The 27,765-nt window shown below is 40.4% G+C and overlaps 4 protein-coding genes across 4 annotated transcripts; 3 read left to right on the top strand and 1 right to left on the bottom strand.

The window, feature by feature from the left end:
* The first annotated feature begins 1,110 nt into the window (after window positions 1-1,110).
* Window positions 1,111-5,350, top strand: LOC131456151 (extracellular calcium-sensing receptor-like). Its single transcript, XM_058624212.1, has 8 exons — window positions 1,111-1,305; window positions 1,631-1,925; window positions 2,033-2,322; window positions 2,654-2,961; window positions 3,313-3,524; window positions 3,619-3,840; window positions 3,922-4,045; window positions 4,330-5,350. Exons 1-8 carry the CDS (start codon window positions 1,199-1,201, stop codon window positions 5,226-5,228), a joined length of 2,457 nt encoding a protein of 818 aa, XP_058480195.1. The 5' UTR covers window positions 1,111-1,198; the 3' UTR covers window positions 5,229-5,350.
* A 3,540-nt stretch (window positions 5,351-8,890) lies between these two features.
* LOC131456147 (extracellular calcium-sensing receptor-like) lies at window positions 8,891-13,152 on the top strand. Its single transcript, XM_058624207.1, has 8 exons — window positions 8,891-9,189; window positions 9,426-9,720; window positions 9,818-10,107; window positions 10,416-10,711; window positions 11,283-11,494; window positions 11,589-11,810; window positions 11,893-12,016; window positions 12,248-13,152. The coding sequence occupies exons 1-8, from the start codon at window positions 8,891-8,893 to the stop codon at window positions 13,150-13,152; spliced, it is 2,643 nt and encodes an 880-aa protein (XP_058480190.1).
* Window positions 13,153-14,197: 1,045 nt separating this feature from the next.
* LOC131456154 (extracellular calcium-sensing receptor) lies at window positions 14,198-18,436 on the top strand. Its single transcript, XM_058624215.1, has 12 exons — window positions 14,198-14,329; window positions 14,462-14,617; window positions 14,711-14,863; window positions 14,938-15,138; window positions 15,328-15,501; window positions 15,613-15,807; window positions 15,889-16,019; window positions 16,174-16,270; window positions 16,424-16,547; window positions 17,050-17,522; window positions 17,608-17,688; window positions 17,869-18,436. The coding sequence occupies exons 1-12, from the start codon at window positions 14,198-14,200 to the stop codon at window positions 18,223-18,225; spliced, it is 2,274 nt and encodes a 757-aa protein (XP_058480198.1). The 3' UTR covers window positions 18,226-18,436.
* Window positions 18,437-19,883: 1,447 nt separating this feature from the next.
* LOC131456162 (extracellular calcium-sensing receptor-like) lies at window positions 19,884-25,907 on the bottom strand. The gene is made up of 8 exons (XM_058624224.1): window positions 25,843-25,907; window positions 25,411-25,699; window positions 25,243-25,329; window positions 24,459-24,650; window positions 22,325-22,858; window positions 21,715-21,939; window positions 20,875-20,998; window positions 19,884-20,785 (listed from the first exon to the last, which is right to left on the bottom strand). The coding sequence occupies exons 1-8, from the start codon at window positions 25,890-25,892 to the stop codon at window positions 19,884-19,886; spliced, it is 2,403 nt and encodes an 800-aa protein (XP_058480207.1). The 5' UTR covers window positions 25,893-25,907.
* Window positions 25,908-27,765: the final 1,858 nt, after the last annotated feature.

Raw genomic sequence — 27,765 nt, 5'->3', positions numbered from 1 at the left:
TCGATTTGAGCTGGGCCGACTTGTTACTGGTTTACTCGTGGCAGGTCACAAATAGACACACATGAAAAACAGCGTAAACCTGAAGCTGGACAGCTGGAGTTGTAAGAAACAAATAAATCTAAGGAATAGCTCAGTCAAATGTTGAAAGTAAGAAATTAAAATATAACAGAAAGAAATTGAAACAATATAAATACAAAATGATAACTCTTCAAACAGTTAAAGCCGAACTACAAATTGTAAACTCAATACACAATCATGAGTAGTAAATTAATTAACAAATGACAAAACAAACTAACGTAAGCTAAGAGTAACAGTAAACTAAGCACTGCCCGATTTGTTGGTGAAGGCTCTCAGTCATCCAGGTCATAATCTTATTCAGTAGTAGTAGTTCAGTAGCAATGGGCAACTGGACTAAGTTAAGTTGAATATGTTTCACCTCTCATCCAAGAGGCTTCTTCAGTTCTGACTATCTCGTGATTTGCACTTTGATAGTCCATAAATGCGAGGAATGGAATCCCCAGGGTAAAGCCGGTAGTACAGCTGGTGGTCTATTGCGTGGAGTGCTTCCAACTGTTGTAGGCATTTCACGACTTTTGTATCCGCTGGTGGGGTCCCACTTCAGTGTCTCATAGGTGGCAGTATTACTGAGAAGACTAGTCATCTTGACCACCACTGTGCATCTCCCTCTGTCGGCCGGTGGGATGGTTATTTCTTGGAATGGGAAATGGCTACAAGCATGTCCACTAGATGGATTTTTTTCATTCACTTAAAAAAATACATATCTTTATTTTGGCTGTTTACTTTTCCTATTGGTTAAAAATCAATTGTTGCGGTTTGTGGTCCTTTGTGTACAAAGAACTAAAAAGAAAAAATAATGAAAAGACCACTGAGTAAAGGCCTTGTCTCTCTGATGAACAAATCGCTGACGTGGAGTGGGAGGGAATCTATAGTTTGAAAAGTTATATAAAGCAGTGATAACACACTTCTACATGCAGACGCTTGGGTGATGGAGATCTCAGCTCTCTTTATTGGCCTGAGATTAGCTCTGGGTTTGTTTGAGCTGAACTCAGCTCTTGCCTTCAATGGTTCTCAGGTTGGTCTGAAACAAAGGTCTGGGCACACAGTGCCCGGGTCTGGTGCCGGGATCAGTACTGTGAAATGTAAGCTGCTGGGCAAAGCTCATCTACCTGCATTCTCTATGGATGGTGACTATATTATCGGTGGTGTTTTCTCCATACACTACTCCCTGCACACGGTGAAGCATAACTACACCTCTACACCTGAGCCACTGAGGTGCACAGGCAGGTCAGTAAGAGGGAGAAGTGGGGGATTAACGCAACGAACAGACTGTGTGAGGAGAGAAATGTTTGTTATTGAGAAGCAGAATTCAATTATTATGCTGCACACATTTGGAGCAAACTCCCAGAGAGAGAAGTGCAGGTCTGCATTAACTCAAAAGCTATTTAACCTTTTCTAAATTACTCATATATTGCATTGTCTTATGTCATTTTTTCAATTTGTGATGATGTGATGTCATGAAGCTATTTAAATTAATTTATATGTGAATTCTGAATGACAATGAATTGCTGTTTTTAATGGTGTACTTTCTATGTAAACTGTGATTATGCAGTATCAACACTCGTGAATTGCAATTCTCTCGATCAATGGTCTTTGCTATCGATGAGATCAACAACAGCACAGATCTCCTGCCAGGCATCAGGCTCGGTTACCAGATATATGACTCTTGCGCTTCAGTGCCCATGGCAGTGCATTTGGCATTCCAGCTTTCTAACGGTGTGGATCTGGAGATTAACACCAGTGAACACTGCTCACAATCTGGTACAGTGATAGCCATCGTTGGTGAGTCTGGTTCCACACCATCCATCAGCATGTCGCGCGTCTTTGGGCCCTTTAATATTCCTCAAGTAAATACATGGATTGTGTAATAAATTCTTTGTTCAAAAGTAGATTTTTTTTTTTTGTATTCATTTTAATCATTTTTAATAATTACACAATTTTGTTTTTTCTGTAGGTGAGCCACTTTGCTACTTGTGCCTGCTTGTCCAATAAGCAGCAGTACCCAAGCTTCTTCAGAACAATTCCCAGTGACCAGTACCAGGCAAAAGCGCTGGCTAAGATGGTGAAACACTTTGGCTGGACGTGGATAGGTGCTGTCCATTCAGATTCTGACTATGGCAATAATGGCATGGCATCTTTCTTGGAAGCAGCACACAAAGAGGGAATCTGTGTCGAATATTCTGAATCATTCTTTCGGACCCACCCACTTAGCAAGATCCAGAAAGTGGCTGATGTTATTCGCAGGTTTCTACATCATTGTTGTCTGCAACACTGTCTGCACAAACCTAAAATCAAATATTAATATATATATATATAGATATATATATATATATATATATGTATATGTATATATATATATAGATATATATATATCTATATATATATAGATATGTATATGTATATATATATATATATATATATATAATGTGTGTGTGTATTATGATGATTACAAACATTTTTTAACCATGTTTATTGCTCTTTGGCGATTGTTAAATAATTAACCACACAATACTGATATGTAATTCATTTTTGTAACAATATTTACATTCATAAATTGTCATTATGGTCTTTCCAGGTCAACAGCTATGGTTGTTGTGGCTTTTGCATCCCCTGGAGACATGAGGCTCCTGTTTGAGGAGCTGTCGCTGAAACCTTTGCCTCCTCGTCAGTGGATAGGCAGCGAGGCCTGGGTAACTGACCCAGACATGCTGAGGTTCACTTTCTGTGCAGGAACCATGGGATTTGCAATTGAGAAATCTGTCATCCCTGCTCTGAGAGACTTCCTGATGGATCTGCCACCCAATAAAGTGGCTGAGTCTCCAGTGCTGACTGAATTCTGGGAGACTGAATTCAACTGCAGACTGGGCAAAAGTCAATACAGTGGTAAATCTCTAGTTATTGGAATGAAGACTGCACATATAAACACCACTGTCTTGGAAAAAAAAGACAATTTCATCATCATTCATTGTAATCCTAAAACATAGACAGACTTCTGGCCACCAAGCTAAATTCAAAAAAGTGCATTTACTAGTATGAAGGGAAACAATGACGGACATGTGTGTATTCTGCACACAATAAACTAGATCATATCAGCTCATGAGTAACTAAGAAGTGCAATTTGGAACAGATTTGGTTCAAAATATAAAAAAGGACCAAAATAAAATAGCTTGTCATGTCATAGAAAAGCAATGCTGTTGTCATGGCTAAAAAACATGTTTCTTGTTGTGTTTTTAGAGTCAAGTGTCAGCAGTGAGAAGAGTCAGTGTGATGGAACAGAAAACATTCAGACTCTCCAGATCCCGTACACTGACACATCTCAGCTTCGAATCACTAACATGGTGTACAAGGCCGTCTATGCAATAGCACATGCCATTCACAACTCAGTGTGTCAGAAAACAAATTTTACAGCTCAGTGCGACAGACTCACTAAAATCAGCTCCACACAGGTCAGTACTAATGCTGCTTATGGTAATTTTCTTTTATAAGATGAACACATTAACTTTACATGTTTACTTCCTTTATCTCACTTTAATCTCACAGGTTCTGACTCAGCTGAAAAAAGTCAGTTTTTCTCAAAACGGTTATGAAGTGTCATTTGATGCCAATGGGGATCCTGTGGCCACATATGACCTGGTCAACTGGCAACAGAGTCAGAGTGGCAGTGTTGAGTTGGTGACAGTGGGGCATTACAATGCATCACTGCCAGTTGGCCAGGAATTCAGCATCAACAGAAACCTCACCTGGGTGGGGGGTAGCACACAAGTGAGGAGCAATAATTTAATGTCTATCAGCTGTGCAGTGAGGGCAGATCTGTGTGTGAGTTTGTCTGTATCTCTGTGACAGGTGCCATCATCAGTGTGCACTGACAGTTGTCCTCCAGGAACTCGTAAAGTCTTACAGAAAGGGAAACCCATCTGCTGTTATGATTGTGTTCCATGTCCTGAGGGAGAGATCAGCAATTCTACAGGTAAAATGAGATGTTTCAGAAGCAGCATAAAAAATATGACTGCTCTAAGTCTTTGGCCTTGTTCAGGTGGTCAGAAAAATTCTGAATGAGTTGTGTTTGAAAGTTGCACCACAAATGTGCGTATGACTACACCATTACCAATGCAACCCATGCAGACAAGTTAATCATGTCAGGACAGATCAATCAGATTTGATCCCCAACAATTAACAGTGTGGACAGTCTACCTTAGAAGATCTGATTTTGAAAGAATTCTGATTTTGCCATCTGAACTTTTTTTTTCCCAGATTCATCAGACTGCTTCCCTTGCCCGAGGGAGTTCTGGTCTAATGCAGAAAGAAGCACATGTTTCCCAAAACCAGTGGAGTTTCTTTCCTTTGACGAGGTCCTGGGAATCATTCTGGCTGCATTCTCAGTTGGTGGTGCCTGTCTGGCCATTATTACAGCAGCAGTGTTCTTTCGTCACAGGACTTCGCCGATTGTCAGGGCTAATAACTCTGAACTGAGCTTCCTGCTGCTGTTCTCACTGGCCCTGTGTTTCTTATGTTCATTAACATTTATAGGAACACCCTCTGAGTGGTCCTGTATGCTGCGCCACACAGCATTTGGAATCACCTTTGTCCTGTGCATCTCTTGTGTTCTTGGGAAAACTATGGTGGTGCTAATGGCCTTCAAAGCTACACTTCCTGGTAGTAATGCCATGAAGTGGTTTGGTCCTCTACAGCAAAGAATGACAGTAGTGTCCTTCACATTTATTCAAGTTTTAATATGTACTATCTGGTTGGCTGTTAGCCCCCCTTTTCCACTAAAAAACCTGACCACATACAAAGAGAAGATTATCCTGGAGTGTGCTTTAGGTTCAGCTCTTGGGTTCTGGGCAGTTCTTGGGTACATTGGCCTATTGGCCGTCTTTTGTTTTGTGTTAGCTGTCCTGGCACGAAAACTACCTGACAATTTTAATGAAGCCAAGCTCATCACCTTCAGCATGTTGATATTCTGTGCAGTCTGGATCACATTTATCCCAGCTTACGTCAGCTCACCTGGTAAATTTACGGTGGCTGTGGAGATATTTGCCATCCTGGCCTCAAGTTTTGGACTAATTCTGTGTATTTTTGCTCCAAAGTGTTTCATCATATTGTTTCGGCCAGAGAAGAACACCAAGAAACAATTAATGAACAAAAACTAATTCTAGTGTATCTAAGGTTAGGATATAGTGAAAGAGAAAAGACAAAAGTGTTGGCATATTGACATTAACAGCTTTTTCACATGATAATTTTGTTAATGTCTTCTTATTTTTTTCAGAAATTAAAAAAAGGAACATGTAGTGCTGTAAATGAAGAATAAATTAAATGAACAACAACCTGTTCACATTTAATAATTAAAAGAAAGTGCCACACTGAAGGCTATGCACACTCTTTAGGGAATGTAAAATTTAAAAACACTGAAAATAATGAACCATGTGTCTGATAAATAAATATTAAAAATTATAGATACAAACAAAGTTGTATACAATGAAATAAAGTGTGAACTGATCTGAAAGGATTGTTTGAAAAGTTGATAAAAGTACTGGTCGTACTACTATACGCTGTGATATTCTGTAACCCACTCCTAGACTAGATCAGATTAGATGTTTCTCTCGGTTTTTAAAGTGCTCCCAGACAAACACAGGATTTATTTAACTGCAACTTTACTTGTCATTTCAAATAGGACAATAACAATTGTCAAACAAACTGAACACATTATGAAGAAAAATGTCTGAAGGTGGATTTATTGACTGTTTAGTGGTAACATCAGGAAATCGAACAAATCGAGACAGTTCAGCTCAGGATTCAGTGTCTTTGTTATAGTTTTTCCTGGAGCTGGAGCTTTAAGTTTGAGTTTTTAAAGAAGAGGGTTGAAAACAGTTTGGGTCTTATAAATGTATCATATTTGGCTCACATTGACTAATCCTGGTTCACAGTTGAACATTGTTCTGGTTAAAATACAATAACTGTTTAAGGTAACACCATCTGTGTAGATGGGCAGCTTGAACACTTTATCAGAAAATAACCCAGGGTCATTGGGTGTTTCCGGTCTTTGATTTTCCAACACCTTCACCTGGGCGACCCAGCCAGGGATGATCAGCCCCTGGCTTGTGTCCAAGCAGCATGCTACACCATGGATTACACCTTTTGATCCACAACCACCTGGAAGTACTCTCTGCAGCTATGCTGATGTTCTTGGCGGTTTTCCTGTCCTCCAACCCTCTGATACCAAGGAGCCTGAGTACGCTGTGCAGAGACTGCCATGCAAATCCCCTCCAGACCACCTCAGTAGGATCACAGCGGGCCCTCCACCCATTGCCTCTGCAGACCTCAACAAGCTCCTGGTATTTTGCCTTTACTGTTTGTGGGCCTCCTCAGTTCGGTCTTCCCAGGGGACTGTGAGTTCCAACAGCACGACCTGCTTGGATGAGTCAGATGTTAAAACCAAGTCCAGCCAAAGTGTTGTTGAGGCAATGTAGTCTGGAAACTTCAGCTGTCTCCAAAAATCAACCTGTAGCTGCCAATCATGAGGCAAGGTTAGTAACCCTGTTGAAGGTCCTCAGCTGGTCTGGAGGCTTCTCTCCTGCCCGGAAAAGGTAATATTGTGCCTGGCTGGGAGCTGGTGTTTGGCCTGCTGGATCCCGGTGCAGACGGCATCGGCTACTGCTTTCAAGACCTGGTTGTGGTGCCAAGTAAATCTCCCCTCTCCCAGGGCTCTGGGACAGAAACTCAAGATGTGTTCCATTCTGCCTGACACAGAGGGCAAGCTGGAGTTTCTGCAAGACCCCAGCTATGCAGGTTGGATGGGCTTGGCAGGACACTGACCAGTGTTGTAATGTTACGAAGCGCATTTTGTAACTGTACTTAGATACAAAATTCACACATCATGTACTTTACTTTGTGATTTATATTTCTAGCAACTTTTATTCCACTACATTTCCTCTAATTATCTTTGCTACTTTGCTTCCAAATAAAATCTGAAGAAGAAGGGTTGGTAATGGTCTGTATTTATATAGACCATTTCTAGTCTTGATGAGTTACTTTACACCACAATTGTGACCTGACACAAGAAAACCAGCAACAATTCGAGTAAACAAAGAAAAATCTTATTTTTTTCCAAAAAATCCAAGATTTTAATTTTTTACAGAATATGCAAGTTGAAATCACAAAGAAGCCACTGCATGCTTCAAATCACAGTATTTGGGTTACTGGGGGCCAATCAGCTGCAACACATGGCTACTTTATATGCAGCCACTCCTGTGAAGGATTGTTATTGTTACTGCTACCTTGAGATGCTGGGTTTGTTTCACCGTTGAATGAAGATGGACAAGGAAAAACGCATTACAAAAGAACTAAGTCGTGGTTGTTACAGTGCAAATCTTTGGCTGAACTTCTTAACAAAGACAGAAGCTTCTGACCATGCAGATGCCGATCTTCACTTCTGCTATGCTATGGAAAGGCTATGGAAGAAGATGTAGCCACAAACTTTCTCCAGAGCTTATGTACAACAAACGGATGGATTCTTTAGCGGCCGAAAGAGAGTGACAGGACATGAGAATAATTGGACACCTTGAGGCAAACATACATACAGTAGTTACTTCTGAGATGATGACATGGTGCCTGCAATGAAAAGAAAGCACCCAGAACCACTTATTAACCTCTACTCTTCCTATGGAGTGAGTTTTCATTAATGTCGTTAATCTACCTCATGTTAGTGTTCATTAGGGAAAACATGTTTTTTCATGCTAGACGCTATCTTTTATTAATCCACTTCGCGTTTCAGAATGTTATGTGGCTTACATTGTTATTAGCTAGCTTACTATTCTCATTTTAATATGCAAATGATACGCACATCGAAATTTCTGTTTGATCAGATAATTGTATTATAAACTGTAATATACAGGAGACTAGCAGGGTGAGAAATTTAACCCACAACCTTACAGTTAAAAGACAACTCGCCCTACCTCTGAGCCAACATGGCTCAACCATTTGTTCTCACTTTTTCGGGCCTCAGGCTTCCTTTTTTCCCCTCATAAAACACATTTCTTGCAATTTGTAAATAACATGTTGGGTGATGTCAATCATCGGTGTTGAACGTGTTGCTACTTGATGGAGAGGGGCAGACCTGATGCCCCTCCATGCACACCGGTTTTGCGCACCACTGCACAAAGCTGCAACATTCCTGTGGCCAAAATTCAACCAGTTGCGGATGCTGCCCGCTGACCAAAGGGCAAATGTACAACAGTATGTGAGGTCCTGCATGTTAGCTGCGCAGCAGCCGGTACCAGAGGACCCAGATGACGTGAGCCAGGAGACTGGTGCTGTTTCAACAGCAGCAGCAGCAGCACCACCACGCTGCAAATAAAACACTGCACTTCGTTCAATGGGAAAATGTATTTCGGGCTGGGTCGGGTTCGGGCGGAAAATTCATGCTGGTATGTCGGGCTGGGTTGAGTCGGGTGGTAATTTTCAGGCCCATTGAGAACTCTAGCATGCACTACTTAACCTGCTGGTTATACACAGATGTGAAGTGGCCATAAGCATGTCCACTAGATGGAATTCATTTTTCATTCATTTAAAAAATACAAATCTTTATTTTGGCTCTTTACTTTGCCTATTGGTTTACAATCAATTGTTGAGGTTTGTGCTTCTACGTGTACAAAGAACTAAAAAGAAAAATTATTAAATAAGTCATCAAAGACCATTCAGTAAAGGCCTTGCCTCTCAGATGAACGAATAGTTGACATAGAGTGGGAGGGAATCTACAGTTTGAAAAGCTATATAAAGCAGTGATAACACACTTCTACATGCAGACGCTTGGGTGATGGAGATCTCAGCTCTCTTTATTGGCCTGAGATTAGCACTGGGTGTGTTTGAACTGAACTCAGCTCTAATCTTCAATGGTTCTCAGGTTGGTCTGAAACAAAGGTCTGGGCTCACAGAGCCCAGGTCTGGTGCCGGGATCAGTACTGTGAAATGTAAGCTGCTGGGCAAAGCTCATCTACCTGCATTCTCTATGGACGGTGACTATATCATTGGTGGTGTTTTCTCCATACACTACTCCCTGCATACAGTGAAGCATAACTACATCTCTACACCTGAGCCACTGAGGTGCACAGGGAGGTCAGTAAGGGGGAGAAGTGGGGGATAAAATGGGTGTGCAAAGCTGTGTGAGGAGAGAAATGTTTTTCATGTGCTTGAAAATTGATACTTACAAGTTTTATTTGACTGATTATAATCTTGGAGAAAACTTCTGTGAATTCTGAATGACAATGAATTGCTGTAATTAATGGTGTGTTTTCTATGTAAACTGTGATTTAATGATAATTTCAACCAGTAACATACATGTCTTTGTGCAGTTTCGACTCTCGTGAATTGCGATTCTCTCGATCAATGGTCTTTGCTATCGATGAGATCAACAACAGCACAGATCTCCTGCCAGGCATCAGGCTCGGTTACCAGATATATGACTCGTGCGCTGCGGTGCCCATGGCAGTGCATTTGGCATTCCAGCTTTCTAATGGTGTGGACCTGGAGGTTAACACCAGTGAACACTGCTCACAATCTGGTACAGTGATAGCCATCGTGGGTGAGTCTGGTTCCACACCATCCATCAGCATGTCGCGCGTCTTTGGGCCCTTTAATATTCCTCAAGTAAATACATGGATTGTGTGGTAAAATCTTTGTTTAAAAATATTTATGCTTTTATCTTATTAATTTTAAATCATTACACAATTTTGTTTTGCTGTAGGTGAGCCACTTTGCTACTTGTGCCTGCTTGTCCAATAAGCAGCAGTACCCAAGCTTCTTCAGAACAATTCCCAGTGACCAGTACCAGGCAAAAGCACTGGCTAAGATGGTGAAACACTTTGGCTGGACATGGATAGGTGCTGTCCACTCAGATTCTGACTATGGCAATAATGGCATGGCATCTTTCTTGGAAGAAGCACACAAAGAGGGAATCTGTGTCGAATATTCTGAATCATTCTATCGGACCCACCCACTTAGCAAGATCCAGAGAGTGGCTGATGTTATTCGCAGGTTTCTACATCATTGTTGTTCATTTCTTGTCCTTTTTGTCAATTCTGTCTGCACAAAACCATAAAGAAGTGACATGTAATGTCATTTGAATGACATGCAGAAGTAAAATATTAACACGCATATACATATATATATGTATATATATATATATATATATATACACATATTGTTGCAAACATTTTTTTTGCTAAAAATACTCCATGTTCATCACACCAAAACACATCCGTTATCTAATCACACATAACTGATATGTAATTGTTTTTTTTTATAATTTGTACATTAATAAATTGTCGTTATTGTCTCTCCAGGTCAACAGCTATGGTTGTTGTGGCTTTTGCAGCCCCTGGAGACATGAGGCTCCTGTTTGAAGAGCTGTTGCAGAAACCTTCGCCTCCTCGTCAGTGGCTAGGCAGTGAGGCCTGGGTAACTGACCCAGACATGCTGAGGTTCACTTTCTTTGCTGGAGCCATTGGAATCGGCATCGAAAGATCTGTCATTCCTGGTCTGAGAGACTTCCTGATGGATCTGCCGCCCAATAAAGTGGCTGCGTCTCCAGTGCTGACTGAATTCTGGGAGAATGAATTCAACTGCAGGCTGGGCAAAAGTAAATACAGAGGTGACACTAACAGCTGGATCCTCCTGGTTATGATGTGTTTACATAATCATACTTCTTTAATATCAAATTCCAGATTATTTTTAAAGGGATATTTCTAGTTATTGGAATGGGAATAAGGAATATTTTATCTCTACTCGATCTAAGAAATGTATCTTGACCAAAGAAGCAAAATTTCACAAATGTAGTCCTAAAAACATGGACAGACTTCTGGCCACCAAGCTAAATTAAAAAAGTGTGTTAACTAGTATGAAGGGAAACAATGACAGACATTTGTGTATTCTGAACACAATAAACTGGGTCACATCAGCTCATGTTTAAAGTAAAATAACAACAAGTGCAATTTGGTACAGATTTGGGAAATATATGTATATATATATACATACATATATATATATATATATATAAATAAATATAAAAAAGAACGAAATAAAATAGCATGTCATGTCATAGAAAAGGTGAATTCAGCATATTTCACAACACTTAATAGAAACACAGTAGTAATAATAAAGCAATGCTGTTGTCATGGCTAAAAACATGTTTCTTGTTGCTGTGTTTTTAGAGTCAAGTGTCAGCAGCGAGAAGAGTCAGTGTGATGGAACTGAAAACATTCAGACTCTGCAGAGCCCGTACACTGACACGTCCCAGCTTCGAATCACTAACATGGTGTACAAGGCCGTCTATGCAATAGCACATGCCATTCACAACTCAGTGTGTCAGAAAACAAATTCTACAGCTCAGTGCGACACACTCACCAAAATAGGCTCCACACAGGTCAGTGATAATGTTGCTTATGGTAATTTTCTTTTATAAGATGAACACATTAACTTTACATGTTTACTTCCATTATCTCACTTTAATCTCACAGGTTCTGACTCAGCTGAAAAAAGTCAGTTTTTCTCAAAATGGTTATGAAGTGTCATTTGATTCTAATGGGGATCCTGTGGCCACATATGACCTGGTCAACTGGCAACAGCGTCAGAGTGGCAGTGTTGAGTTGGTGACAGTGGGGCATTACAATGCATCACTGCCAGTTGGCCAGGAATTCAGCATCAACAGAAACCTCACCTGGGTGGGGGGTAGCACACAAGTGAGGAGCAATAATTTCATGTCTATCAGCTGTGCAGTGAGGGCAGATCTGTGTGTGAATTTGTCTGTAATCTCTGTGACAGGTGCCATCATCAGTGTGTACTGACAGTTGTCCTCCAGGAACTCGTAAAGTCTTACAGAAAGGGAAACCCATCTGCTGTTATGATTGTGTTCCATGTCCTGAGGGAGAGATCAGCAATTCTACAGGTAAAATGAGATGTTTTAGAAGCAGCATAAAAAAATATGACTGCTTTAAGTCTTTGGCCTTGTTCAGGCGGCCAGAAAAATTCTGAATGCATGTCGAGTTGTGTTTGAAAGTTGCACCACAAATGCTACACCATTACCAATCCAACCCCCTATAATTAGTGTGGACAGTCTACCTTAGAAGATCTGATTTTGAAAGAATTCTGATTTGCTGTCTTAACTTTTTTTTCCCAGATTCATCAGACTGCTTCCCTTGCCCGAGGGAGTTCTGGTCTAATGCAGAAAGAAGCACATGTTTCCCAAAACCAGTGGAGTTTCTTTCCTTTGACGAGGTCCTGGGAATCATCCTGGCTGTATTCTCAGTTGGTGGTGCTTGTTTGGCCATTATTACAGCAGCAGTGTTCTTTCGTCACAGGACTTCGCCGATTGTCAGGGCTAATAACTCTGAACTGAGCTTCCTGCTGCTCTTCTCACTGGCCCTGTGTTTCTTATGTTCATTAACATTTATAGGAACACCCTCTGAGTGGTCCTGTATGCTGCGTCACACAGCGTTTGGAATCACCTTTGTCCTGTGCATCTCTTGTGTTCTTGGGAAAACTATGGTGGTGCTAATGGCCTTCAAAGCTACACTTCCTGGTAGTAATGCCATGAAGTGGTTTGGTCCTCTACAGCAAAGAATGACAGTAGTGTCCTTCACATTTATTCAAGTTTTAATATGTACTATCTGGTTGGCTGTTAGCCCCCCTTTTCCACTAAAAAACCTGACCACATACAAAGAGAAGATTATCCTGGAGTGTGCTTTAGGTTCAGCTCTTGGGTTCTGGGCAGTTCTTGGGTACATTGGCCTATTGGCCGTCTTTTGTTTCGTGTTAGCTGTCCTGGCACGAAAACTGCCTGACAATTTTAATGAAGCCAAGCTCATCACCTTCAGCATGTTGATATTCTGTGCAGTCTGGATCACATTTATCCCAGCTTACGTCAGCTCACCTGGTAAATTTACGGTGGCTGTGGAGATATTTGCCATCCTGGCCTCCAGTTTTGGACTCTTTCTGTGTATTTTTGCTCCAAAGTGTTTCATTATATTGTTTCGGCCAGAGAAGAACACCAAGAAACAATTAATGAACAAAAATCAATCCTAGTGCATCTAAGGTTAGGAAAAAGTGAAAGAAAGAAAAGAAAAATACAAAATGTCCTTTTCAATTTGTACAAAATGCCAAATAAAGCCAAATATGTGGCGGTGGTGGTTATAAACAACATAAAATGTGAGAGTTGTTTTTAAATGTATAAAATAAAACTCATATATGAGGGTTGTACCCTATTAGAATTAAAAAACATCTAATAACATCAATTATTATCGTTACTTTGTATGTATAGTTTATCTGTCCAGATGAACAGATCAACAAAGACAAACATCAGCTGACAAACAAAAAGTGACCATCGAAGGCAAACAGACCAACAAAAACACGCCACATCTGCTGTTTACTGTTTTTGTGACATCACGATTTAAATCACCAATGAAATTAAGTTCTAAGGAATAACGGTTTATATAATCCACAGCATTAGACTTTCAGAGACTGTGGTGGAGAATCACTGTCCATATTAAGCCCGCACACAAACACCCACGTGCACTCACTGACAGTCTGTATGGCATCAATATGGACTCAGCATTCAGCCCTGATGATGGCTGCTCTGTGGCTGCATTTGTGGACCTCATTTCACCTTCCTTTTCCTGTTTTTTCCAGTCTTCCTGAACGTTCGGAGGGAGATGCAGTAAAGGGACAGGAGGCTATAAGAGACAGATTAAATGCTTGGAGGAAACAAAGACAGGGTGGTTTGGATTCTATTTCACCTCAGTGTGTAAAACTTGTAGAAACAGAGTCTTTGGCCCTGCAGTCAGAAGGAGATATTGTGATTGGTGGGTTTTTTCCTCTGCATTATGTTGCTCCTAAGCCACAGCACAGCTACTCTACCAAACCACGCCGCACACAATGCAGTGGGTGAGTACGATCATAGTGAAAATCATGAACTTTTCCGGCAATACTTTCTCATACATGTTGCCTGTACTCTGCTTACATGTTCTAATGTATCATATTTTGTGTTGTTTTCTGTCTCATGATGAAAAACCAAGAATGAATTCAGCTGTGTTCAATGTTCTGCAGTTTTGACCACAGAGCCTTTCGCTGGATGATGACCATGGTGTTTGCAGTGGAGGAAATTAATCGTGATTCAAGTCTGTTACCAGGTGTCACACTTGGTTTCAGGATCATGGACAGCTGTGACCATGTCCACACCAGCATGCAAGCTCTTTTCCCTTTAATCAGCCATGTCAAAGTTGTGACAACAAAAGTGAAACAATCTGTAAAAACTGGAAACCGATTAAATACGTCAAAGGACATAGGTGGTAGACGGGATGAAAGCACAGTGCTGCATGACCATAAAGACAATGACATAACAGGAAACATTACAGAGGAGCGAATGGATAAAAGTAAACAATCTGAGATTTTGTGTTTAGCTGGGTCTCCTGTGTCTGCAGTGATTGGCCTTGCATCCTCTTCCCCTACAAGAGCTGTTGCTCACACTCTCGGTCCTTTCAACATCCCACTGGTGAGAAAAGTACTATAAGGCAAGTCACAGTTTTTCAGATCACAAAACTGATTTAAAAAAAAAGCACAGTAATGTTTTGTTTCTTTCAAATAGGTGAGTTACTTTGCCACATGTACTTGCCTTACTGACAAGCAGCTGTACCCATCCTTCTTGCGGACTGTTCCGAGTGATCTCTTTCAAGTTAGAGGTCTTGTACAACTGGTTACATCCTTAGAATGGCTCTGGGTGGGAACAGTAGGGACCACGGTGAGAAAATTACTTTGCTTTTGTAAGTAAAATGGACCAAAATGAGTTACAAATGATTTCTGTTTATTTCCAAGGATGACTACAGTCACTATGGAATCCAAGCTTTCTCTAACCAGTTTAGGCAGCGAGGTGGGTGTGTGGCATTTCATCTAACGATCCACAAGTCACCCACAGAAGCTGAGATACAAATAATGGCAGGCAAGCTGCAGAGTTCAAATGCACAGGTTGTAGTGGTCTTCGCCACAGAGGGTCAGCTACTGGAACTGTTTTCAGAGGTGAACCATCATGTATTGTGTGGTCACTCATGTCAAGAATTTTTCATGCAGTAATGTATGATAATCATATTTCTTCACATGCCCTCACAGCTGGCTAAAAGAAATGTGACAGGGATCCAGTGGGTAGCTAGTGAAGCCTGGGTGACTGCTAGTGTGCTGACCTCACCCAGCTTCCACCCTCTCCTAGAGGGCACATTGGGCTTCTCCTTCCCTGGTGCCAGAATCCCCACCTTGGAAGAATTCCTGCTGAATGTCCGGCCATCTCCTGAACCAGGGATGGAATTTGTGAACATGTTTTGGGAAGACCTCTTTGGCTGTAGATTACAGTTCAGAAACAGATCTGAAACTGATGCAGCAGGTACTGTAAATAATGAGATGGGATCAGACGCTTTTGGTGACAAATCAGACTCTTTAACCAACTTGGTTGTGCCCACTGTTGAACAAAAGCTCACATTAAAAGTGTTGGCTGATGAGAAGCCTGTATGCACAGGTTCAGAGGATCTGCGGAAAACAAACAGCAGTTACACTGATGTATCTCAGGTCAGAATATCCTACAATGTGTACAAAGCTGTGTATGCTATAGCCCACGCTCTGCACACTTTGCTCAACTGCAGTTCTACAGGTCTTACAGGGGAGTGTGTTAAAGACATATCATTTACTTCCACAGAGGTAACTTAAACATTAAACAACAGCATGTGATTTTTTTATTCGCGTCATTATTTTTTTTTTCTTCTTCCTTCTTACATTCAGCTGCTGCATCATTTGAAAACAGTAAACTTTACTGACCAGTTTGAGGAGAAAGTATATTTTGACTCCAGTGGAGAGCCAGTCCCTCTGTATGACATCATTAACTGGCAGAAGGACAGCAATGGTGACATTAGGTAAGATTACACTGAAAGAAGGAAAACAACTTTTTGTACATGTAACCATGATTAAGAACCTGTATTTATGATTGTTGTGGGTCTTTCAGTGCTTTTGTATCACAGTTATTATTTGGCCTTACTGATATTTTATTTTACAAACTTTTCTATCTAGGTTTGTCAAAGTGGGAAGCTTTGATGGTTCAGTTCCACTTGGGCAACAATTGCAGATGGAGCAGAGTGCCATTGTATGGACAAGAGGGCAGTCACAGGTCATACATCTCCTAAATGTCTGTTTTAAACAGCGCAAAATCCTTTGTTTCTGGGCTACATAATTAGCATGGTTGTATTTTTTATGTTAATAGTTTGAATAAGCATCTCATCAGAAATAAATCTTGATTTTGGAATTCTTTGTTATTCCACAGGTGCCAGTGTCTCAGTGTAGTGCTCCATGTCCTGCTGGCAGTCGAAAGGCCAGGCGTCAAAGAGAGCCTCACTGCTGCTTTGATTGTCTTCCCTGTGCTGATGGAGAGATCAGTAATGTGACAGGTGCTGAACATGTTCTTCATTCATATACACTGTGAAGCTGTTGGCCATTATGAATTTTACACAAAAACTGAAGCTGACTCATGTCAGTCATGATGAACATGACTTCATACTGCTGAACTAAGTATAATTCCACGGTTTTCACTCAGATAACATTCTAAACCACACGTGTGGAAACATATCAATCACGTCTCAGTTTTTCTCCATTACATGTAAAGGGGATCACAATTAGGTTCTTATGTAGTACTGCAAATGTTATTTCACAACAAAAAAATAGACTAGACTTCAACAAAAGGAGAACGTTTTTATTTGATTCTCCGAAAGACATAAACATCAAAAAGCTGTGTGTATTGTTTTGGTGGAAGAAATTAAAAGTCACATCACATTATACGTTGTGTCGACAGCTTTGATAATAATTGAGCCACACTTTTCACACAGTCATGTCTGCTTACACAGCAGTGTGTGTGTGTTTGTGTGTGTGTGTGTCTCTAAATGTCCCTTGAAGGTTCCAGTGAGTGCACCAAATGTCCAGAGTTTCACTGGTCAGACAAAGACAAGGTGAAATGCATTGCCGGGGTTGAAGAGTTCCTTTCCTTTTCCGACACCATGGGCGTCATCCTGCTCTTACTCATTCTGCTGGGTGTTGTCCTGACAACCATCATCACCACTGTCTTTCACCGGTTCCGTTCCACACCCATTGTCAAGGCCAACAACTCAGAGATAAGTTTCTTGCTCCTTGTCTCACTGCAGCTGTGCTTCTTGTGTTCCCTGGTGTTCATTGGTCAGCCATCTGCGTGGTCATGCAGGCTTCGGCAGGCAGCGTTTGGGCTCAGCTTTGTCCTCTGCCTGTCTTGCCTCCTTGTAAAGACCATTGTTGTTCTCTTGGCCTTCCAGGCAAGAGTACCTGGTTCCAGAGTTATTAAGATGTTTGGGCCCTCTCAACAGAGAGCACTGATCCTCTGCACTACAGCTCCTCAGGTGAGAAAGTTGGAAAACTAGGTTCCTCAAGTTCTGAAGATTTTAGGATGTTTTAATGATTTGCTATCTTACTGTGGGCTCTCAGGTTTGTCTCTGTGCTGGTTGGTTGTTGGGGGAACCCCCTTTCCCTTTTAGGAACACAAACTATCAAGCCTCAACTGGAAAAGTAAGGATGATGTGCTTTGATGGCTCCTTCAGAATCTTTTTTTTTGTTCTACCAAAAATGTAAATCACACAGGGTCTTCATTGTGCATTATCATCAAAGAAAATTAATATATTTAAACTCTCATTGAAATTGTGTTGTATTGCTATTGATGTTCTTTTTTTTTTTTTTTTACATAATCAGATTGTTGTAGAGTGTAAAGAGACATGGCCTCCTGGATTTTACCTGGTCCTGGGCTACATTGGACTCCTGGCATTCCTCTGCCTGCTCCTGGCGTTCCTCGGGCGCAAGTTACCTGATGCATTCAATGAGGCCAAGCTAATCACATTTAGCATGTTGATTTTCTGGGCTGTGTGGATTACTTTCATACCAGCTTATGTTAGCTCTCCTGGGAAATTTACTGTGGCTGTAGAAATATTTGCTATATTAGCTTCCACTTTTGGGCTATTACTGTGTATTTTTGTCCCCAAATGTTATATTATTTTACTGCAACCTGAAAGAAATAATAAGAAAGTTGTGACTGGAAAATATAACAGATGAACTAAGTATTTTTGGCATTTTTGTATTTTATGCTTTATGTAGGGAGCAGATAGAAAGTTGCACTTCATCACTTAATATTATTGGACCGATATCATTTTATTTCTTCATGATATCCTTGATGGTTGCTTTTTTAAGCCTTGCATAGCTGAAAAACAGGACACTAATCTTTGTGTTACTGAAAAGTAGAAGTATGGTTTGTTGAATAGGCACCACAAACTCTTCAGAATGTCATGCCGGGACTCAAAACAGGACTCAGACGCAGAGATGGACGGTAAGGCAGGCTTTATTTGTCACAAAAAAACAGATCACCTCTTGACCGAGTGATAAATGAATAGGCTATGAAACAATCTATGAGCTAAGGTTAGCTTTTTTAAGGTGAACTTAAGCGAACAAAAAAAATAACCAACTGAAAATCACTCCAACGGAGGAAAACTCAACAAACAAAGAGCGCTCCGACTGGAGGAAAACCTGACTAAATAGAAAAACTAAGCAAAACAAAAACTCACTCCTGAAAAACGGAGTCTCTATGAGAAACTATGAAATTTTAAATGAAAACGGCTATAGAATTAACTGAAGCTATGGTTTCTAAACTAAAGACTTCCAAAACTTACAACAAAAAAAATCACTCTTTGCGAGCAACAAACAGGCTTACATGATCGAGCAGTGCTGTGGCTATGACAAGGATTGAATGCAGGCTGGGGTGAACAAACAAGACCAAACACTCTGGCACAAGACAACGGAGACAAAGCCTATTTAAATTCATGAGGGTAATGGGGAACAGGTGGAAGCAATAGGTGATCAGGGATGACAGACAGGTGAGGAAGGGCAAGTGACCTGAAACGAGAGGAGTTAGTTTTCAAAATAAAACAGGAAATGACAAGACAAAACCCCAAGACAGAACAAACCTCACCACAGTGTGACACAGAAAACATTAAGGTCTACAACAAATGAGAACTGAAATGGCTGGAATCAATTCTATGGAAAAAGACCTGCAAACGTGAGTGTGGAATTATTTAAATCATGTGCTGTGAGGGACTCACAGCACTTTTATCATTTAGCTCATCTGTTGTAAATGAAATGTCACTGTTGTCAGTAAAAGTACTTCAAATGGGAGCTTTTAAGGTGCACATGTTCTTTTTCCTTTTCACTGCTATAAATAATTATCGAGCTGTTTATTATTTTGTTCCAAATTTCGAAAAAAGACATTTGTTTCACAAAATAAGAGACACTTTTATTGGACATATACAGAGACACACAGCCATTCAGTCTCACATTCACACCCATAGTGAGTAGAGTGTCCATTTAACCTGATCTGCAGGACTGTGGGAGGAAACCGGAGAAATGTAAACTCCACAAAGAAAGGCCCATGACCAAACTAGAATACAAACTAGTGACCATCGTGCTGTCAGGCAACAATGTTAGCTACTCACACTCGAGCCTACGAGTCTCTCCCTCACATCTTTATTTCAGATGAATTATTTATATTTGTATACATTTCTTTCTTCAAGCTATAGACTAAAGTGATAAACTCAATTTAATCATTACATTTCTTATACACTACATGTGCAATGTCAAAATTACATTTTTTACACCAGTGACAACAGGCTAAACTATTATTTAACAATCAAAATGTTATTTTGCGATAAATTTGTGTTTTATCATTTATTTTCTTTCCCCATCAGGTGCTGTTTTGTATTCTTTTCAGGCTTCAGTAAAATAATGTAAGTCTTTGGAGCAAACAGGCAGAACAATAAGCCAAAGCTGGAGGCCAAGATGGCAAATGACTCAACTGCATCTGCATAATTTCCAGGGGAGCTGATATAAGCAGGGATGAATGCTAGCCACACAGCACAGAAGATCAGCATGCTGAATGTGATGAACTTGGCCTCGTTGAAGTTCCCCGGCAACTTTCGGGCCAGAAAAGCCAATACAAAGCACAGACAGGCCTGTAAACCAATATATCCAAGAACGCACCAGAATGCCAGGCTAGAGCCCACACTACACTCCAGTATGATCTTTGAATGTTGATATTGTGTATTTCTGGATGGAAAAGGGGGAACATCAATGAGCCAGGCAGCACAGATAACCACCTGAACCAGAGTGCAGCTGGAAATGATGGTCCTCTGCTGCTTAGGCCCCAGCCACTTCATGATGTTGTGCCCTGGCCTGGTGGCAGTGAATGCAGCCAGTACCACCAGGGTCTTCCCCAGGATGCAGGAAATACACAGTGAAAATGTGATGCTAAAGGCAGTGTGGCGCAGCATGCAGGACCAATATGTTGGCTTTCCAATGAAAAGCAGAGAACACAGGAAACACAGAGTCAGTGCAAACAGTATGAAGAAACTGAGCTCAGAGTTATTGACACGGACGATGGCCGTGTGTCTGTGACAGAAGAAGACTCCACAGACAGCCAGAGTGAAGCAGGCGCCCACCACAGACATCACTGTCAGGGCTATTCCCAATGAATCGAAGGTCAAGTACTCCACTTTCTTGGAGATGCATGCTGTTCTGTCGTTGTTTGACCAGAAGTCCTCAGGACAAATTGTACAATCTACTGAATCTAAAGTGAAGAAAGTATGAACAATTTTCAGTATTGCATTATAATGCAATAGATTTGCTTTGTCATTTTATTGTTCAGATTAAACTCACTTGTCTGATTGCTAATTTTGCCACTGTCACATGGTACACAGTCAAAGCAGCAGATAGGCTCCCCACGACGGACAGCCTTCCGGAAACCTGGAAGACAACTGGCACTGCACACAGATACTGGCACCTAGAGTGGAAAGACCATGTGCTGATATTTGTGAATGTTATTGGACAATCACTCAAAGATGGAAAATTCCTCATAACCACTTGTCAATAAAGTATTTGTTACTTCTAGTTCCTCAACTGTGTTTAACAGTGTTTTGAGTTTTATGTTGGTTAGATAAATTTGGACTGAAGATGTCAGTCCAGACTACAGGTATGCAGGTAGTCATCAAAAAAGTTTTTGATGGTCACATGGTTGCAAGCTGGACAGGACTGGGTTCCTGCCCATAAGCTAGTCCATAACCTGTGGTTCTGTTAAATATATTTATATGTAGATCTATGAGAGCTCTTTCAGAAGCATTTTGTCATGAAGAAAGATTAATTCATTGTCTACCGCTTCATCCTGCACATGAGGGTCATGGGGAGCTGGAGCCAATCCCAGCTGACATAGGACAAAAGGTGGAGTCAGACCCAGGACGGGTCACCAGTCCAGCATTAGAGACAAACAACCATTCACTCTTACATTCCATAAAGAAAGATCCATGAGGAAAACAACAGTGGATAGTTGGTCACCAAACACATCATAGTCCAGCTGGGCTGTGCATCTCCATTGTGTATGAAAATAAATGACCCTGTATCAGATCCAGTCTGTTCTGTCCACCTGACTTACCTCCATCTCAACCTACAGAACTTCAACAGTTGGCATCTGATGAAGGTAAAAACACAGTGTGAGCAGCTTGCCTCACTCTGATGTCCTGCCCACATTATCCCGTCCTCCTGGATCAACAGCTCCTCTCCAACAGCCTTGGTTCCATCAAACAAACCCACATTGACAAATTCAATGTTTCCTTCTGGGCCTCTCTGCCAGTTGATAATATCATAATAGGGTACAGAGTCACCCTTGGCATCAAAGTCCACCTCCTTACCAGCAATCTGAAAGTTCACTTCCTGGAGGTAGTGTTGCAGCTTAAAAAATAGGAAATGCACAAAATGAAACACTGAATTGCCCTAAACAAGTGTTTCAGTAAAATGCTTCCAGAGCTTCCCAGTCTTCAGAGTTGTGACGTTTTAAGGCCCCTAAAAATCCACGGCCTAAATTTGTACAGTAGTAGAAATGTAACATAACATTGAAGTGAACACATCACATAGAAATTAAAATATCTTGTCCCACATTACTAAATTAATCAATGTCAGAAATAATTGCAATTATCTTTTTTAGCCATAAGTTAGAAGTTCAGTGCTGTGTCTACAATGGAACAATAAACAATTGAAACTTAATAAATAACATTTTTATTAAGATTTAAATGACCCACAGTTTGTAATGGTAAAGAAATAGTGGATTATACACTACCTGCCAAGGTTGTATGTTGTTGCTCTGAGCACATGAGTTGTTCTGGAAAGGCCCCCTTCCTGGGTGACATAGAAGGAGGTTGTGCAGGGAATGAGCAATGGCATATGCAGCCTTATATACATTATAGGCGACTCTAGGGCTGGATGTATTCATGTAGGCTGAGTGCTGTTCCAGCAGAGACTCCTGCCCTGAGCAGGGTGGCATCTGGGTGACAGAGGATGAAAAAGGACTGCAACCATACAGAGACTCCCACAGCTCATGCACCAGGACATTGTCAGGATATCTCTTAGGGTTTACTGTCTGCAGGAAGTCACCCAGTCTGGAGATTTGACCTTTTCTGACGCCAAACCCAATGGTTCCTCCCAAGTAAGGGTAATACTCTCTCCCTGAAAAGACTGATGCTGTGACGAAGGCTTCACTCGCCACCCACTGGATTCCAGTGATGTTCTGAGTCATGTAGTCTCTCAAGAAAGGTGTCATCGCCCCCTCGCCTGCAAATACCACCACCACTTTTGCAGTAGAGCGTTGCATCACCTTTTCAGAGGGTCAGATAATGTAGATGACAGGGTTTTACAAGGAGACAAAATCAAAACTGAGTGACAATAAGAAAACCTCAGATGTACAAAGTGGAAAAAACTGAGCTGCCAAAGTGCTCTGCTCTAACAGTTTCACCTGTGACATTATTCATCTTCCGCGTGTTATGACCTTCTTCATTTTCTGGACAATGTTTTGCATTGTGCAATTCTGATTATTTTGTTATTTTTGATGTACTGACCTAATGTGGATTTAGTTAAGTGATGTTCTTTGTAAAGGTTTTTTTTTTTGATATATGGTCAGAGAGTTACAATTCACACCATGACTCTCTTCTTCTCCTCTCTGGATCTAATATGGGCCTGATGAGATAAATGTATGAAAATGAGACAAAGATACAGTTTTCTCTGAATTTAATGAAAACAGTAGTAACCACAAATAGGAGCTTTAATGTGTATGTATTCATATGTGTTAGCAGCACAAATGTGTCTTTAACTGAAACTCATTGAAACTATTATAACTTTAGTTCATCCCAGTTTCTAGAGTTCCAGAGGTTGTTATTATTTTATCTTGTGGTAAGAACACATTAAAGGGGGGACGGTGGGTAAGTGGTAGAGTGAGTCATCTTTCAACTGAAAGGTTGAGGGTTTGATTCCCGGCTCCATGAGTCTACATGCTGATGTTTCTTTGGGCAAGACACTTAACCTCACATTACTGTGTGTGAATGGGTATGAAAGATGTGTGACACAAAATGTGCTCCACATAGATGCAATGTGTAAATAAGAAAAAAAAAACTGGTCATCAACACAAGAATTTCTGTATATAAATATGGTAACACTTATACACATATTCACCATTAACTAGGTACTCACTAACATGCATATCAGTAGCATACTAGCCCTTTATTAGTAAATATTAAGCACATATTAACACCTTATTTAGGAAAAAATGTAATTCATGTGATAATAGAGGTAGAATAAGGTTATTTAGAATAAAGTATTAGTACGTGCTTAATAATTACATTTCATTACATGTCCTTTAGCAGACGCTTTTATCCAAAGCGACTTACAAGGGAATTGAGAACAACCTTAATATATTATATATATATCATTACTAATAAAGAGCTAGTATGCTACTTATATGTTAGTATATGTTATATGTCGCTGCCCCCTCACTGAGAGGATCGCAGAGGCATTCACAGAACTCGAGACTGTTCACTGTCCTAGCTCCCAAATGGTGGAACGAGCTCCCCATCGACATCCGGACAGCGGAAAGCCTCCACATCTTCCGCCGCCGACTAAAAACCCATTTCTTCCGACTCTACCTCGACTAAGGCGACGACGACGACAAAAAAAAAAAAAAAAAAAATACATCGCACTTACGACTAGCACTTCATAGTTTGATTTACTTGAAGCTCTTACTTACTTCTAGCTCTTATTTGTACCCAAATGTTTAAATGCACTTATTGTAAGTCGCTTTGGATAAAAGCGTCTGCTAAATGACATGTAATGTAATGTAATGTAATGGTGAATATGTGTTCCCTAATATAAAGTGTTACCATAAATACAGACTACAGTAAACAGTGAACACAGCATTTTCATACCTTCATCATCCTTAGTCCCACATGGCGAGTGTAGAGCAGAGGAATCCTTTCTTGGTACGCTACACATACTTTGGTTTCCTGTAATTCTCTCAGTAAACCTTTTGCAGCAAAACGGCCATAATCATTGTCTTCTCGCAGCAGCCCCACCCAAGTCCAGTTAAAGTGCACCAGCAGCTGTGCAAAGGCTTTCACCTGGGCTCAACAGAAAAAGACAATCAACTCACCCAGTTTCATATCAAAGACATCAAAATCATGAAAAAATGAAAAGCAATATTTTCATAAATGATTTGGTTTTGTGCCCTGTTATAACATGCCTGCATTCAGTAAACGATAAAGCATTGAATTTCGACAGAACAAAGACATTTTGATGTATTATTTGATAGGGACAACACCTATAAGCATGGTTTCATCTAAATAAAATGTAACCAGTGCTGTATATATATATATAAAAGACTCTAAAACAAGCAGAAAGACTAACAGTGAAAAACATCGACAAACATCAATAATAAAGATTGTAACAATAAACAAAAATATAAATATACTGGTGATTATCATCAGTGATTATTACAACAATCAAACCTGAAAAAAACACTAACTAATATAAGAAAGAAGACACATTTAGATCCATTTCTCAGTGTTTAAAGATTTGCCTTTTTTTTATTCATAGTTTTAATTTTACAGTTTAAAGCTTGAAAGATAGTGGAAATAATCATTTCTGATGAGAGTAGTAAATGTGTCGAGCTTTGACTGAAAACAATAACTGACCACATGTTTTACATTTTACCTGGTAGTCATCACTAGGAATTACTCTGAAGAAGGTTGGATATTTTTGTCTGTCTGACAAACATGCACATGAAGAAAAGTAGCTGATCTGAGTAAAAACAGAGTTCAGTGTTACTGAGAAACAAATTACATTTTTGTGATCATTGACGTAAATAAAAGTCACTGTTACCATGGGGATCTTGAATGGCTGCAGGATTCTTGACACAACAATAGACTGAGCAGATCCAGAAGCCCCAATCACAGCAAGGAGTGATGAGGCATTTGTGCACACAGAAGAGTTTTCCTCACTCACCCCATTCAGCATCGATAAAACAGCTCTCTGTCCTGTCAGTGGATATGCACATGAATCGAAGATTTTGTAGCCCAGAGTGTGATTCGGCAACAGCACTGGATTCTGGTTTATCTCCTCCACTGCCAGTCTCATAGTCTGAGCCCACCGGAAAGCCCTGGGATCAAATCTGTCGATACAGATGAATGTTGTCTGTTCATTTAAAAACTCAACACATTCAGTCTACTCAATTATATATTATGAGTGCACAATTAGACATAATTTACAGGAAAAAGTAAGTATAATCCTCCCACAATCATCTATGAAACTCACCCATTGCAATTTATTGGTGGTGGTCTGTAGGTGCCATTAAGGTCTGGCATTTTCACATTATAATGAAGGGGGAAAATCCCACCAATGACATAGTCACCCTGGACAAAAAATCCTGGCTGGAAGCTGTTTAGAAGAATGCACTTTGAGGCTGCTGGTGGAGCTGCAGTGGTGATGCTGGAAAGTGAGCTATCAGTTAAAGCGAGGACACTGAGAGAATAAAGCAAAGAAAGTAAAGCAAGTGAAGTCATAATGTTTCACTGGGCTTAAGAGAGAATGAGAGGGACAAAGCAAACGATAAGGCACTTTATAAATGCTACAGTATCACACCTTCTGAGTCTTGCATCTTATTAATGACAGTGTGGCTTTGGATTGGACAGTAGTCCACAATCAGGAACTAAAGTTCAAACCTGAATATTTATCTTTTGAAAGCCCTATTCTCAGTCTCTCTCATCCTCGTTGGAAAATACAAAAAAAACAATTCTTATAGTCAAAGTTTATCGCCCACCTGCACCTTATTCAGAGTTCCTATTAGAGTTCTCTGAATTCCTATCTGAGTTAGTACTAAAGACAAATAAAATAATAATTTTAGGGGATTAAACATCCATCTAGATGTTGACCGTGATAGTCTTAGTTGTGCATTTATTTAGCTGTTACAATCAATTGGTTTACTAACTTTACTTACTTTATTAATTAATAATTAAAATATCCTTATTAACTGGATATGTGACCCAAAGTTTTAAAGTAACCATTATTAAACCCCTTCTCTAAAAAGCGACCCTTGACCCAGATAGCTAATTACTGACCTATATTTAACAGATTTTCAATGTTAATTTAATATGGTCATGGCTCATGATGGTTGCCAGAGAGCAGCATACAAATGGGCACAGTTTGGTGGGTGACAGTCTTTAGAAGGAGGCCGTCCAAGGCCTTTATGGGAAATTTGCTCGACCCCCAGCTGTCAAGCTAGGTCATCGTCCATGATGTTCACATCTGAACCAGAGTCAATAAGTGTGGTGAGAGTCTGAGAGCCCTGAGGCAACAGTAGTCGAACTTGGCACATTGGACGTACAGTTGTGTGCAAAAGTGTTTGCCCCCTTCCTGATTTTTTATTTTTTAGCATGTTTGTCACACTCAAATGTTTCAGATTATCAAACAAATTTAAATATTAGACAAAGACAACCCTAGTTAACACAAAACATTTTTTTACTGCCACACCCAGGCCTAATTACTGCCAGACCTATTGCATCAAGAGACGACTTAAAAAGAACCTGTCAGACAAAGTGAAGTCAGCCAAAAGATCCCAAAAAAGGAGGATATCATGCCACGATCTAAAGCAATTCAGGAACAAATGAGAAACAAAGTAATTGACATCTATCGGTCTGGAAAATGTTACAAAGACCTTTCTAAAGCTTTGGGACTCCAGAGAACCATGGTGAGGGCCATTATTCACAAAGACATGGAACAGTGGGCAACCTTCCCATGAGTGGCCAGCCGACAAGAATTACCGCAATAGCACAGCAACGACTAATCTAAGAGGTCACAAAAGAACCCAGAACAACATCTAAAGAACTGCAGGCCTCACTTGCCTCAGTTAAGGTCAGTGTTCATGACTCCACCATAAGAAAGAGACTGGGCAAAAATGGCCTGCATGGCAGAGTTCCAAGACGAAAACCACTGTTGGGCAAAAAGAACATTAATGCTTGTCTCAATTTTGCCAAAAAACATCTTGATGATCACCAAGACTTTTGGGAACATACTCTGTGGACTGACGAGACAAAAGTTGAACTTTTTGGAAGTTTTACATCTGGTGTAAAAGTAACACCACATTTCAGAAAAAGCATACCAACAGTCAAATATGGTGGTGGTAGTGTGATGGTGTGGGGCTGTTTTGCTGCTTCAGGACCTGGAAGACTTGCTGTGATA

Source organism: Solea solea, chromosome 3 (assembly GCF_958295425.1).
Source record: "Solea solea chromosome 3, fSolSol10.1, whole genome shotgun sequence".
Classification (NCBI taxonomy): domain Eukaryota; kingdom Metazoa; phylum Chordata; class Actinopteri; order Pleuronectiformes; family Soleidae; genus Solea; species Solea solea.
The sequence above is the reverse complement of the archived record's forward strand: the minus strand, read 5'-3'. Positions and strand labels throughout refer to the sequence as shown.